Source organism: Apium graveolens, chromosome 5 (genome assembly GCF_009905375.1).
Source record: "Apium graveolens cultivar Ventura chromosome 5, ASM990537v1, whole genome shotgun sequence".
NCBI lineage: Eukaryota > Viridiplantae > Streptophyta > Magnoliopsida > Apiales > Apiaceae > Apium > Apium graveolens.
Window position 1 is genome coordinate 24,785,907 of NC_133651.1, and position 14,337 is coordinate 24,800,243.

Here is a 14,337-nt window from a genome sequence, read left to right on the forward strand (position 1 = left end):
TGATTCATAGCATTGACCCAATTTATGTCTTGCACAGTATACTTAAAGAGCACTGGGCCTTTGTGTGATGTTAAGGCAGCAAGAAAGCAAGAAAAATTAGGTGAGGTAGGTTGTGTGGTAACAGTTATACAGTTGGATGATGGTTTAGGAAAAGGCCGAGCAACATAAGATTGCATCCACACAGGAGGTTTGTGTTGTCTAGAGGATTTTCTGGGTGGAGGTGGGGTTTGAACAGGAGAAGGAGTAGGTTGGGGACTGTTGGGTAAAGCAGAATGTTCAGTCACATCATTAGTAGATTGAGCAGGTGAAGTATCAATAGAAGTTTGGGTGGGATGTGTGTTATTAGACAAAGACAGATCAGAAAAGTCATCATCAATATGCACAGTTATTTGTTGATGAGGCATTTCAGCTGGTAAAGGCTTCATATATGGTTTCAGTGTATTCTTGTTTAAAGGAAAAATAGTCTCATTGAATGACACATCACGAGAAACAAACATTTGCATGGTTTTAATATCAAGTAAACGAAAGCCCTTTTGAGTAGGTGAGTATCCCACAAAGACACAAGGGACTCCCCTAGGTTTGAATTTGTCTGTGGAGTGTGCAGGGTTTATTGCAAAGGCTAGACAACCAAATGCTTTCAATTGATTGTAATCAACATGTTCATCATATAACAACTCATATGGGCATTTATTATTGAGAACGACAGAAGGTAACCTGTTAATTATGTATGCTGCTGTGAGGACATATTCTCCCCAGAATGAGAGAGGAGGGCCTGACTGAAACATCAGTGCTCGAGCAACTTCAAGTATATGTCGGTGCTTCCTCTCAGCACGTGCATTCTGCTGTGGCCTATAATTGCATGATGTTTGATACACTATTCCTTGTGCTTGAAAGAATTTTCTGCATTCCCCATCATCAAACTCACGAGCATTATCCGACCTCAGCACTTTGATACATGATTTGAATTGATTGCGAACATAATTGTTGAAGAGTTCCAGTATCTTCAGAAAATCTGATTTGTATTGCAGCAAATAAATCCATGTCATTCTTGTATAGTCGTCCACAATTGTAAGAAAGTAAGTGAATTTCTTTCTTGTGCTCATCTTGTAGGGACCCCATATATCCGTATAAACAAGATCAAACGCTTTAGCTGCTCGAGATTCACTCAAGGAGAAAGGCAACTTCGTGAATTTTGCCATGGGACAAGTCAAACAGACTTGGTCTGAAACATGAATGCAGTGTTTTACACACTCTATGAACTTCAGTTTGGAGACAGGTGCGTGACCCAGACGATTGTGCCACAAGGCGTATTGTTCACTTAGAAAAGGAGCAAGCATACTCAAACATTGGTTTCCCAGATTGACAGAAGACTTTTCAGACGTTGGGGTTGACAAATAATATAGTCCATTCAATACTGTTCCTGTGCTTCTTACATTACCAAATTTGGTGTCAACAATTTTACATGCGGATGGTGAGAAAACAGCATAGCATCCATTGTCATTTGACAGCTTATGAATAGAAAGCAGGTTATGAGTAAAGACAGGAACATAAAGAACATTACGCAGCTGAAGGCCATTTTCAAGGTATACATCTCCAACATGTGAGACCACAGCTTTATCACCAGTTGGAAGATTCACGGTCAAATTCGATGCAGCTACTTTCACATTACTAAGCAGCTTAAAATCTGGAGTCATATGGTCCGTTGCTCCCGTGTCCACAATTCACACATTGGAGGTAGTTTGCACAGCATGATAGGTAATCATACCTGAGAAGGGACTGTCCATTAGTTCTTCACTGAACTATTGTGGTACTTGGTTTGGAATGAGTTGAAGCAGCTGCTGCAATTGTTGGGTTGAAAATACAATGGGTTGTTGCAAGGGTTCTGACGCTCTAGGCCCAACAGAGACATTTGATGCAGTGTGCTTTTTTGGATGGAAGCTATTGCGAGAGTTAGACTATTTATTTGGAGCAGGGGAGTTTTTAGGTGGTTGATAAAGTGGATTCTTATAGTGCCATTTCGGATAGCCTACGATATTCCAACACCGCTCATTAGTGTGTCCCTTTCCACCACAAGCAGTGCAGATTGGAGGCTTAACAACAGTTATAGATGTTTTACTAAACATAGTTGATAAGTCAGTGTCATAAGATGGGTTGTTTGCAAGGACAAGTCTTTGAGATTCTTCTTGTTGAATGGATGCACATGCCATATCAACACTAGGCAGAGGGTTCATCAGCAATAGTTGACTACGTTGCCCATCATACACATCATCTAGGCCATTAAGGAACTGAAAGAGTTTAGCTTCTTCCTTTTGAGTAGAAATAGCTAGTGACACTAGGCAACAGATTCATAGACTCTAATTCTTCCCAAACACTACTAAGAGAAGTGAAATATTCCACTACTGTGCTACCATTTTGTTTTAGTGCAAACAACTCTCTATTCAACTTATATTTATGAGACCCATTAGTAAGTTGAAATCTTATCTGTAATTGTTTCCATACTTCAGATGCAGATGTGATAAAAAGAACAGATTTTTTGATAGAATCAGATATATTATTATGAAGTTAGGACATTACCATACTATTGCACGTATCCCACTGGATGGCTTCAGTTTGATCCGTTGTGCTTCTCACTTCCGTTCCTTCAACAAAGCCAAGCTTTCGCTTTGAGGAGAGTTGTATTTCCATCGAACGCTTCCAAGATCTGTAATCAGTAGCACCTTGTAACTTGGTGACACTAATAGACAATGGATTATCTGATGGATGTAGAAAAATAGGGTTCTGCATATCTGAAAACGAGAACTTGCTGCCACTGGCCATTGATTAAAAAGGTGGATCTGGTCACGAGCACTACTCTTTTAAAATACAATAAGATTGAAAAGACTTGAGCTTCAGAACAAGATTGAGACATACTATTATGAATCTTTGACACTCACTCTATCAAATCACTCTTTTTTAAAAAATCTCACCAGCGGCTCTAATACCATGATACTTTTAGGGTTTTGACAGTTAAGTGAGTCAAGAGCACTGAAGTGATAGAGGATAAAATTGATTCACAAATCTCATAAAAAACAATCTGAAAAGCTAGTCCTTACAATTTTGTCCTCCAGACTATATAGTACCATAACAGAAAAGATTCTATCTTGCTAAGACAAAATTACCCTCCTGCATAAATGACTCACTACATGACATGTATCACACATAACAATGTTCCGTGACTTATTGAAATAAAGCAGAAACTTGCGAGAGTAGACACATGATCTCATTAATTTTGCTTTTGGATTTCAAAACAAAAAAAATACAAACTGATACAAATTAAAAAGTTACTTGTTTATTATTGTTCCATAAAAATTAGTTACTTATTTTTTAACTCGAACACTCCAACCCAAACCGAACTACGTTAAATGTGGGGCTGAGCATTCGGTCGGTTCGGTCGAAAACCAACCGAAAACTGAAATTATAATTTTTTCTTAACCGAACCGAACCGAAATAATAATTTGGTCCGGTTCAAAACCGACCTAAATTATTTCGGTTTATTCGGTTCGGTTTCAATAAATCGAATTTTTAAAAAAGCTCATATCATATCATGATTATAAACACGATTTGCATAGTTTAAAATTTTTAAAAAAGCCTTGGGCATTAGAAAGTAGCAGTACTGCAATAGCACATGTGAGCGACAATGTGAACTCCTAGTAATTAGTTATTACATATACTTGAATCAAAATGTAAAATTTCAAAGTCTGGCTACTGCAAGTCTTTGCTAACTGTCCTTCCTGCTTCTTCTCATATATAAATCATTGAGTAACAAGCTGCATCAATTAATTAGCAGCGTGTCTGTGTTTAAGAATTATGTCATTTGTTATGTACTTTTTGTTCCTGTTAGTTGAGTGTGACTCTGTATTTAATTAATATTTACTATATCTAATTATCAATAATTTATATATATAAAATATAATTTAAATATATATATATATATATATTATTCGGTTAAAACCGAACCAATATTTTAAAAAACCGAGCCGAATTTATTTCGGTTAAAATCGAAAAACCGAATTTTTTAAAAAAAACTTAGACTAAACCGAACCGAATTTTACCGGTTCGGTTCGGTTTTGCTCATCACTAATTAAATGGGTTGGATTATAAATTTATATTTTATGGGTTGATTTGAAAATTTATAAATTCGATTTAATTGATTTGAGTTCTTAAAATCTCCAAATCCGACCAACTAAAACCGTGCGCCCCTAAAGTGGTGTTAGATTAGGTACTCATATTTATCTACTAAATCTGTTATGTTCGGTGAATCACACGTTTCAGTCCTCTCACTTGTATGTCAGTTTTGTTCGTCAGTCACGCCAAATTTATCTTTCAAATTCGGCAGGGTGTATCTGTAATAATTTAAGATTTTACAGTGATAAATTGGCCCGCAAACCCCTCTAGTCACATTATTTAGAAAAAAAAATTGATATTCAAATTGGTGTCATTTATCCTGTTTACTTTTTCTTTATATTAATAAAAGTCAAATATATATATTTTCCGGAAAAGATTGCTGACGACATGGAGCAGGTGAGGAAACAAATAGAGAGCACACATCTAATACTTCCTCCGTTACAATTTTCATTCATGTTTGATTTTTTGTAATCAAATTGACCCAACTTCGATCGTAATTAAATATTAATTTTTTATTATTTCAAAAAGCTGAAAAATACATATTAAAGTAGATTACATGTACTTTTTAATGATATAATTTTTATAATTTTTTTTGATTATATATTATATGAAATTTTTGGTCAAAATTGAGTTAATTTGATCACAAAAAAATAAACATGACAGATAAATTGAGACGGAGAGAGTAATAACAAATTGCGAAATGTTTTTTTTTGCAAATAATTACGATTGTTAAGTAAATCGCATAACAATAAGTACATCGAAAACAAATACCGCAAAATGAGGGAGGTGGGGTCTACATCCCCGCGGTAACACCGGCCACGTACTGTGTCGTGAAGCCAATGATACTGACTACTACTGCTAACCAACTCAAGAGCTTACGCGGCCCATTCATGATGTTATTGAATACGTTTTTTTTAAAAAGTAAATTTTGTCTACCAAACGAGTGACTGGTAAATAATTTATCATTTTATAATATATAAAATGTACTAAAATGATAATTAAAAGAAGTATGAGAAACTCTTTTGAACAGGGATAGTATTTATTTCTATGAATTTAGAAATGCAAGATACAAAATGAGTACTTTTGACAATAAATTTATAATTTTCACTTATAAATTTTTTATACTTATGACTCAAATGAACAGATCTTATAATCATCAGATAATTATAAGAATGACAACCTACATCAAATCTAATACCTTTTCAAAAATCAGATTAAGCCGCAATTTCAAATCCAAAATAAACTGTCAAGCTTGACTGCAACTAATTTCGGCTTCACATGGGATTTGTGATATTTACACTTTGCTCCCTCCATCTCTCCTAATTATTATCGTTTCTAAGAAACTGTTCGATACATATTTTAAGATAAATATAAAATAAAATTTTATAATTTTTTTTTATATATTTTTTTCCTGAATAAAAGTTTAAATATTTTATTTTTATTTATAAAATGAAAAATTTTAGAAAAAATTATATAAATATAATTTCTATTCATCTTAAAATGGCTATTGGATGATAACAATTAGGAGCGATGGAACAAATATTTAAAACAAATAGACTCCATAAATTTCACATTTTAAGCTTTACCCAAATGGCCGAATTTCATCAATTACTAGTTACAACAAATGTAATAAAAAGAACAAATAAATTTGAATAATTTGTATTTCATACCTTAAGAAAACGCGTTTACAGATTATTGCAGATCTAAAAGTCCTCTTTTAACTTATTATTAGCAGTGTTTTTTCGCCGGACAGACGCTGAGACGCAGACCCTCCTAGGCTCCTACGAAGACACGTCAAACTTTTCTGTTTTTCCTACTTTGTGATTTATATAAGCGTAAGATTTTCAGCCCACTTATTAATGGCCTTCAAAATATGTTTTCTGGGCCTTTCAGATATCTGCATTGCACAATTTCTGTGCGCAGCCCATTTAAACTATATCCTAGTATAATTTAAGTTCATACATCTTTATATTTAATCTTATTTTAGTACACACTCCTACGTCCCTCCTTGCTTGAGAATGAAAAAATATAATTTAATGAGAAAAATAAAAATAGTTGAATGAATTGGTAGGATAATTAATATTTAAATATATAAAGTGAGTGTATCGGTAAAAAGTATGAATATAATTTATTTTCATATTACTAAAATTTATCCTTTTTGGTAATTTTTGATATTTATACAATTGAATGAGAAATCCAGAAAACGAAAATGTATAAACATGAATGGAGAGTATATATTTATCTCTGTATATTTTAGTGTAATTCCATAATACTAATTTCTTTTCGGGTTTGATCTCAAAATACATATTTACGCACGCAAAAGGTGTCTCAGTTGGTTAAATAAGGGTCAACTATCATCTTGGTCACGTGTTCGAATCCTACATGGATAAAATTTATGATTATTCCTCTTGAACCTGAGTATGTCACTTAAATACGGTTTATTTTGGTTCACATGATTTGCGGGCTATTGCGTAAGCCTGTATGGTTTACCTAGTGCGCACGTGAAGAGTAGCGCCTGAGGGTTCTCTACGATAAAAAAATTAAAAAAAATACATATTTACCTAATCTTATTAATTTTTTTATTTCAAAAAATTTCCATAAATACATATATTTAGACTTACTTAAATATATATTATACTTTAGTGATATAATTATATTTTTAATCATATTACTATTTGGTCATTTCTTAAATTACCAAAAATTACCTCATATATATTGTCTTAGAAATCACTAGCATTTCAAGTAAGTGATGAAAGGATGTAGTTAAGAGTTAAAAGATCGATTAGAACAACTTCAAGAATTTTCTATTGAATGTCTTATAAATCTGTCTAAACCATTTTTTTATATTTTCATTTTTGGGATGTCCTATCCAATTTTTTATATTTCAAAATTTACCAAAAATAGTCGATGGGTCTCATCGCTTTCTCATTTTTCCTCCATTTTCACACTACTTACCCCACTATCTCCCTTTTATACATTAAAAATCAATGGGTCTCATCACTTTATATACTTTTCTTTCTCTTTTTCACTAATTTATACATATTTCTTAATCTCCGTGCCCAAACCAAACGTAAAGAATTGGTTGGAACGGAGGGAGTACTATTTTAATAATTTAATACATAATTTTTGTAATTAATTTCATAATATCCCTTATAATTATGTCTTGTTATTAATATTATATTATATTTAAATTACAATACGAGGGAAGAGAAAAATGAAAGAAAAGAGATGTATAAAAATGAAGCGAAAATCTTTTTGATTGATATAAATGAAAGATGACATGTTTAGTGATAACTTAAAAATGAGGCATTTATTAAAAATTCTAGTGTTTTAAGGACACATGTAGAACATTATTGGAACACTCATTTTTACAAAATGCCTTAAATTTTAATTTAGGGCATGAGTTTTAGCCATCTTGAACTTGCTCTAAGAGATCAAATTACGTTTGTAATTAAGACTATTATGAGAAGTAAGTTTTTGAGTTAATTTAAACATCTTAACTTTCTTATTTTTTTCCTCAAAAAATTGTAGGCATCTTAAAGAAAAAAAAATATTTTATCTTTCCCACTTACCAAAAAACGTGGGAGTTAACCATAAATGATTTTAAAGAATAAAAAATATTTTATTAATTGTTCAGAGACAGACTAAATTTTACCTAATTTAATGTAGTATGATGATGTCAAAAAAAAACGCAGTACTCAATTTTCCACCATGCAAAAACCTTGGTATAACGTGGTATTATTTTTTTGGATAAAAGGAAAATCAATTCAATAATAAAAATTTAACGGCATCTTCAAAATATACTTATTGTGACCTAACTGTTATTTTGAACAATCAATTATAAATACAACCTCGTGAAATTTTTTATCACCTATTCAAAATCACAAAAAACTTTCAGCTTTATAATCCCAAAGACACCAAAATAAACCAACTCATACCAAAATAAATCAACTCTCATAATAAATTTGGGAATTATTGAAGGAAAACAAAATTTTAATAATTTTTTTTTGAAACCTAATAAATAAATAAAAGAACAAAAGTTCATTGGTTCGGTGTATTAAAGATGTGTTTAGAGAAGAGTTTTGTCTTTTGACATGTTTGTTAGTCTTATCTTTTGACATGTTTGTCAGTCTAGAATCTATTTAAATCTTGCAGGTGTGTTCATTTCAATCAGTGTGATTCATATTCTCAAATGACATCAAGTCATAACATGGATGATTTGGGGAAACAATGGAATTTTCTCCAAATTGAAGATGAAAAACAAGGATTATTATTTGAGAAATCTGATGGGTTATGTGATGAAGTTGACACGCGATGGTGTCTAGTAGGTAAACTCTTGTCTGACAAATCAACGAATTTTGAGGCGGTATGTAATGTGATTGCGACACTTTGGCGATCGGGAAAATGTATGTTTGTCAAAGAACTGGATATCAACAGATACTTCTTCCAGTTTTTCCATGAGGTGGATGTGGCGCCCTACAAATCCGGGTCAGAAGTTTGGGATCCACACACACATACACATACCTTATTTATAACCTGCTTATAACAATAATAAAGATAACAATAATATGCAGTTACCCTATTTACCAACTACCACGGATCGCAAAGGCTAAAATATGCACACAACCCACACATCTACTTATATTACATACCGTTCAAATCTCAATCATTCAAACTCAAACTGAGTATTAAACTTTATTACAAACTTTTACAGACTTAAATTATTCCAAAAGAAGCCTACTAGCTCAGCTTTCTCAACCTGAACCCATAACTCTCGCGTTGGACTGGGGATCCTCGTTACCAACTGGTTCCTTTTTAGTTGGAAAGAATATAAACAACATCGCACAAATGAGCTAACTAGCTCAGCAAGTCACAATGACAAAACTGAGAATAATGATCATCAATAGAACATGATCATGATATCAAGTGAACAATGGATTATGATTTAGAATTGGATATTATACTTTTAATTTAAAAACCAAGGTTAGGCTGCTGATCAGTCACGCACTAACCCCGAGCAAGGCACACAGCATTGCTCTAACTACTGGATCCAAGGCACACATTAGCCTAACTTGACCATTATATGGTCTGACCACGAATCTGGTCCACAATTTTATAAAAACAATCCAATTCTAACATAATAACTGAATAAACAATAATAATCAATAACCAGAATCATTAACAACAATGAGTGTTTAACAATGAAAGGATTTCAATCCTTGTAAGGATCAATAAAGTAATTTCAAAGCTTGGATGCTAGGTAATGAAAGAATTGGATAACAAAGGAATCAGTGTTTCAGGGTTTCAAGGATTTGGTCTTTCAAAGCATAAGATATCATGGATTGAGTATATAAGTAATTCAGTTCAACATTTGGTATTTAGTTTGTATGTATTTGTGGAGTAGTATCGTAGATTCGTGGTTCGTGTTTGGGTATACAACAATCAATGGTCTAGAAAGAATCAGGTTACGGCTCAAGATCAATAACTGGAATCAGGGTTTAGGTTTCTGTGCTTCAAAGCACTTGCAATACCACAGGATTATCAAGTACCACAATATCTCGAGAAAGTTCAGAACACTTGTCTGGTACTAGCTTACTATTCTGCTCTCGCTTCCAATCACAATCGTCTTATTCCTCAACTACTTGTTTTCCTTTCCTACGCCTTGCCTCTTCTGCTCACATATCATAAACATCTATCAATAATCGACTCATAGAGTTCTATTCAACACATACTTCTATCTACCCTTCGTTTTACCCAAATCCGATTAACGGATTGAAAGTTATGTAACAATCAAGTAAACACTGAATATATAGACTGATAGTTAATTAACAAGTCACATATAGCACATAATACATCACGTACTCAATGATATATTATTTATAAAGAAGTCTCGGGTCATAAATAGGCTTTCGGGTATTTAAAATGATTTTTAAAACATTTTTCTGAATTAAAACGGGTCGTTGGATCAATTTCGGGTTAATAAACAGGGTTCGGTTGGCCAATTCTGGCTCCGAAACAATTTTATACTAATTATCGAGCCTTGAAAATAATTTAGAATAATATTTTAAAGCTCGAAATTATTTTTCGGAATTTTTAAATCATTTTTAAGTAATTATATCTAATTAAATAATTAATTAAAATCAATTAATAATTAATTAAATCAATTAATCAATTAATTTCCAAATTAGTTGACCAATTAATCGATTAAAAATTAACTGAAATTAATTAACTAATTAATTCAGATTTATTTCTGAATTAAAAATAATTTTCGGAATTAAAATACTAATTTTTAGAATTTTCAGAAATTAAAAATGATTTTTTATAATATAAATAAATAGGAAATATGATTTTTAAATATTTTTAAAACAGGAATCCAATTTTTGCAAAGTCTGGAAACCTGGGGGACCAAATTTCATCGTTTTCAAAAGTACAGGGACCAAACTGCAATTTTGCAGTTCCAGTCGTGGGAAAAGTAGGGGGTGGCCGGAGAATTCACCTCCGGCATCCTCCCACCACCATCACCTCCAGAATTAAACTACACAACACCAGGAACCTATATCTGCAATCAAAATTCATCAATAACCCCAGACTTGGCCGGAATTTGATCAAGAACCGGCGGGTTCGACGTAAACTTCAAAACACAACTCCCTTCTCTACAGACCTCGTTGATTAATGAAACTTGTACGACTAGATTGCAAATTTCACAGAGAATACAATACACTATACCACAACATCAATCTATTTTAGAATAAGAAACCCCAAATTTCAATTAAGAACATTCATACGGGTTATAAACCCTAATTTTAAAATTCAAAAATCAAACTCAAATTTGAACATGTTATTGAACTCCAAATCAGACGTATAATATATCAAAATCATCAGCAAAACAAACTCTACAACATGCAGTCATCAAATCATACAAACAATCATCCGAACAAAAATTGATATTTTTAATAAATTTAATTCGAAAATAAATAAATTTCCAGAAAATAAACCTTTGATTCTGCAGTGAAACAAAGCTCAGAATCTGATAGAACATTTCAAATCCTTCGTTTTGGTTACTCAAGCTTTGAAAACAGAGATCGGTAACGCCTTCGTTTTGCTGTTTGATTCTTAGAACAATTTTTTTTTTGTAATTAGGGTTTTTCTCTGAAAATTATAGAATTAACTATCTGCAAATGATTTTGATACGAAATAAAATACAGAAAAAGGCTATTTATAATTACGGAAAATTAGTATCCCGTTGGATCATTCCGGATATAAAACGGTACGTTTATTTATAAAAACTGATCCAAACGGTATCGGTTTTCGGGATAATTATCCAAATCAGTACAATTTGTACTGCGGTCTTGGTCTCAACGCCTGGTTACACGTACTACGAAGTGATAATTAGGATAGTTTAATAAAAATCTCCCGTTTATCGAAAATACGGGTTTTATTGATTTATCGAAACAAATATTGTATCGAAAATGTTGCGCCGGGACCCGCGCAGAATAAACCGTACGCCGGATCGAAAAAGTCGAAACATGGAATATGCTCGGAATATTACAATTAGGTTAGGAAGGAGTTCTCGGAAGAGTTTCGGGTTCCAAAAACGTAACAACGAATGACGTCGATTGGTTCCCGTTTTTATAAAATAGATTTTAAATACTCGGAAAAAAGATTTTATAAATTTCATATGATCCTTATAAACCCATAAATCAACATAAAAATAATTAGAAAGATATGACAAGTATCTATGTTTTATTTTGGACATATAAAAATTAAAATACTCAATTAATATTTTTTTTTGAATATCCAAGTACATATAACATTTAACAATTAACTCACAGAATAGATACTGAACACACATAATAATTATTTAATAGCAAAATAATTACACGATATATCCCGGATATTACATCCTTCCCCCTTAAAAGGATTTTGTCCTCAGAATCTCCTAAGAAAACAAATGAGGGTACTTTTCTCTCATATCACTTTCTAACTCCCAGGTTGACTCTTCAACCTTTGGGTTTCTCCACAATATTCTTACTAACTTTACCACTTTATTTCTCAATACTTTCTCTCTCTCTCCTCTATAATCTCTATCGGACTCTGTACATATGACAAATCTGCCTAAAGCTCTATTGGCTCATATTCCATTACATGTCTGGAGTCTGGATTATATTTCTTGAGCATCGATATGTGAAAAACATTGTGAATGTGCTCCATGTGCGGGGGTAACGCCAACTCATAAGCTACTTTGCCAACGCGCTTTAAAATCTCAAAAGGTCCGACATATCTTGGGTTTAGCTTTCCTTTCTTTCTAAACCTCGTTAGTCCTTTCCATGGTGATACTTTCAGTAATACCAAGCTTCCTTCTTCAAATTCCATGTCTTTCCTTGACTGATCTGCATATTTCCTCTGACGATCTTGTGCGGCTATCAATCTTTTCTGGATAATTTCAACAATTTCCTTTGTCTGCTGTACCAGTTCAGGTCCAAATATCTTGCGTTCTCCTACTTCGTCCCAATATATTGGAGATCTACATTTGCGTCCATAAAGGGCTTCATAGGGTGGCATCCCAATGCTGGTATGATAACTGTTGTTGTAAGCAAACTCTACCAGAGGTAAATGTTCGTCCCAACTTCCTTTGAAATCAATAGCACAAACACGTAACATGTCCTCGATTGTCTGGATCGTTCTTTCACTTTGGCCATCCGTCTGGGGGTGATAGGCCGTACTTATATTCAGTCTTGTTCCCAAACATTCTTGAAAACTCTTCCAAAATCTTGAATTAAACCTTGGATCTCGATCAGATACAATAGACACAGGAACTCCATGACGAACTACAATTTCCTTCAGGTACATATGGACCAACTTGTCGAGCGAAAATCTTTTATTTATAGGCAGAAAATGAGCTGACTTGGTAGTCTATCCGCTATAACCCAAATGGCATCATGATTAGCCCTTGTCCTTGGTAATCCAACTATGAAATCCATGGCAATATGTTCCCATTTCCACTATGGAATCTCCAATGGCTGTAACAATCCACTTGGTCTCTGATGCTCTGCTTTAACTCTCTGACAGGTATAACATTTGCTAATCCATTCCGCGATTTCCCTCTTCATGTCTGGCCATCAATAATTCTTCTTTAAATCTCTGTACATTTTGGTACTCCCTGGATGGATGGAATACCTTGAATTATGTGCCTCCTGTAAAATTTCATTTTTCAGCTCCGTCACTGGTGGAATCCAAATTCTAGATGAAAACCTCAGAATACCTTGATCATCCTTTTGCGTGCATAACTCTTCACCTACCAAACGATTTATATATTGATCAATTACATCTTCCTGACATTTCTTTATTTTCTCAAATAATTATGGTTGGAAAGTCATACTGTATACTTTCGCTTCCTCAGGCTTGCAAACTTTAATCTCCAATTCCAATTTCTGAAATTCCTTATATATGTCTTCAGGTACTGATAACACATTCAACCTTTCCTTCCGACTCAATGCGTCTGCTACCACGTTCGCTTTACCGGGATGATAATTAATCGAGCAATCATAGTCTTTGATCAACTCTAACCATCTCCTTTGTCTCATATTAAGTTCCTTCTGTGTGAATATGTACTTTAAGCTTTTGTGATCCGTGAAAATCTCGCACTTTTCTCCATACAAATAATGTCTCCAAATCTTCAAAGCGAAAACTATGGCTGCTAGCTCCAAATCATGAGTATGATACTTCTGTTCGTGTGGTTTCAATTGCCTTGACGCATACGCAATCACCTTTTCGTGCTGCATTAGAACACATCCTAATCCTTTGTGAGAAACATCACTATAAATTACGAAATTCCCTTGATCATCTGGAAGTGACAAAACAGGTGTCGTGATCAATCGTCGCTTCAACTCCTGAAAACTTTCCTCGCATTTGTCGTTCCATATAAACTTCTCATTCTTTCGTGTAAGCTTTGTTAATAGTGTGGCAATCCTCGAGAAATTTTGAACAAATCGACGATAATATCCCGCCAATCCTAAGAAACTTCTTACCTCGGTGGGTGTTTTCGGTCTCTCCCAATTCGTAATTGCCTCGATCTTTGCCGGGTCCACTTTGATCCCTTTATTACTAACTATGTGCCCTAAGAACTGAACTTCCTGTACCCAAAACTCACACTTCAAGAATTTAGCATATAAC

The 14,337-nt window shown here is 33.5% G+C and overlaps 1 protein-coding gene across 1 annotated transcript; it reads right to left on the reverse strand.

Moving 5' to 3' along the window:
* Positions 1 to 1,955: 1,955 nt before the first annotated feature.
* LOC141659925 (uncharacterized) lies at positions 1,956 to 2,817 on the reverse strand. Its single transcript, XM_074466864.1, has 3 exons — positions 2,575 to 2,817; positions 2,401 to 2,481; positions 1,956 to 2,306 (listed from the first exon to the last, which is right to left on the reverse strand). Exons 1-3 carry the CDS (start codon positions 2,815 to 2,817, stop codon positions 1,956 to 1,958), a joined length of 675 nt encoding a protein of 224 aa, XP_074322965.1.
* Between the last annotated feature and the right edge of the window lie 11,520 nt (positions 2,818 to 14,337).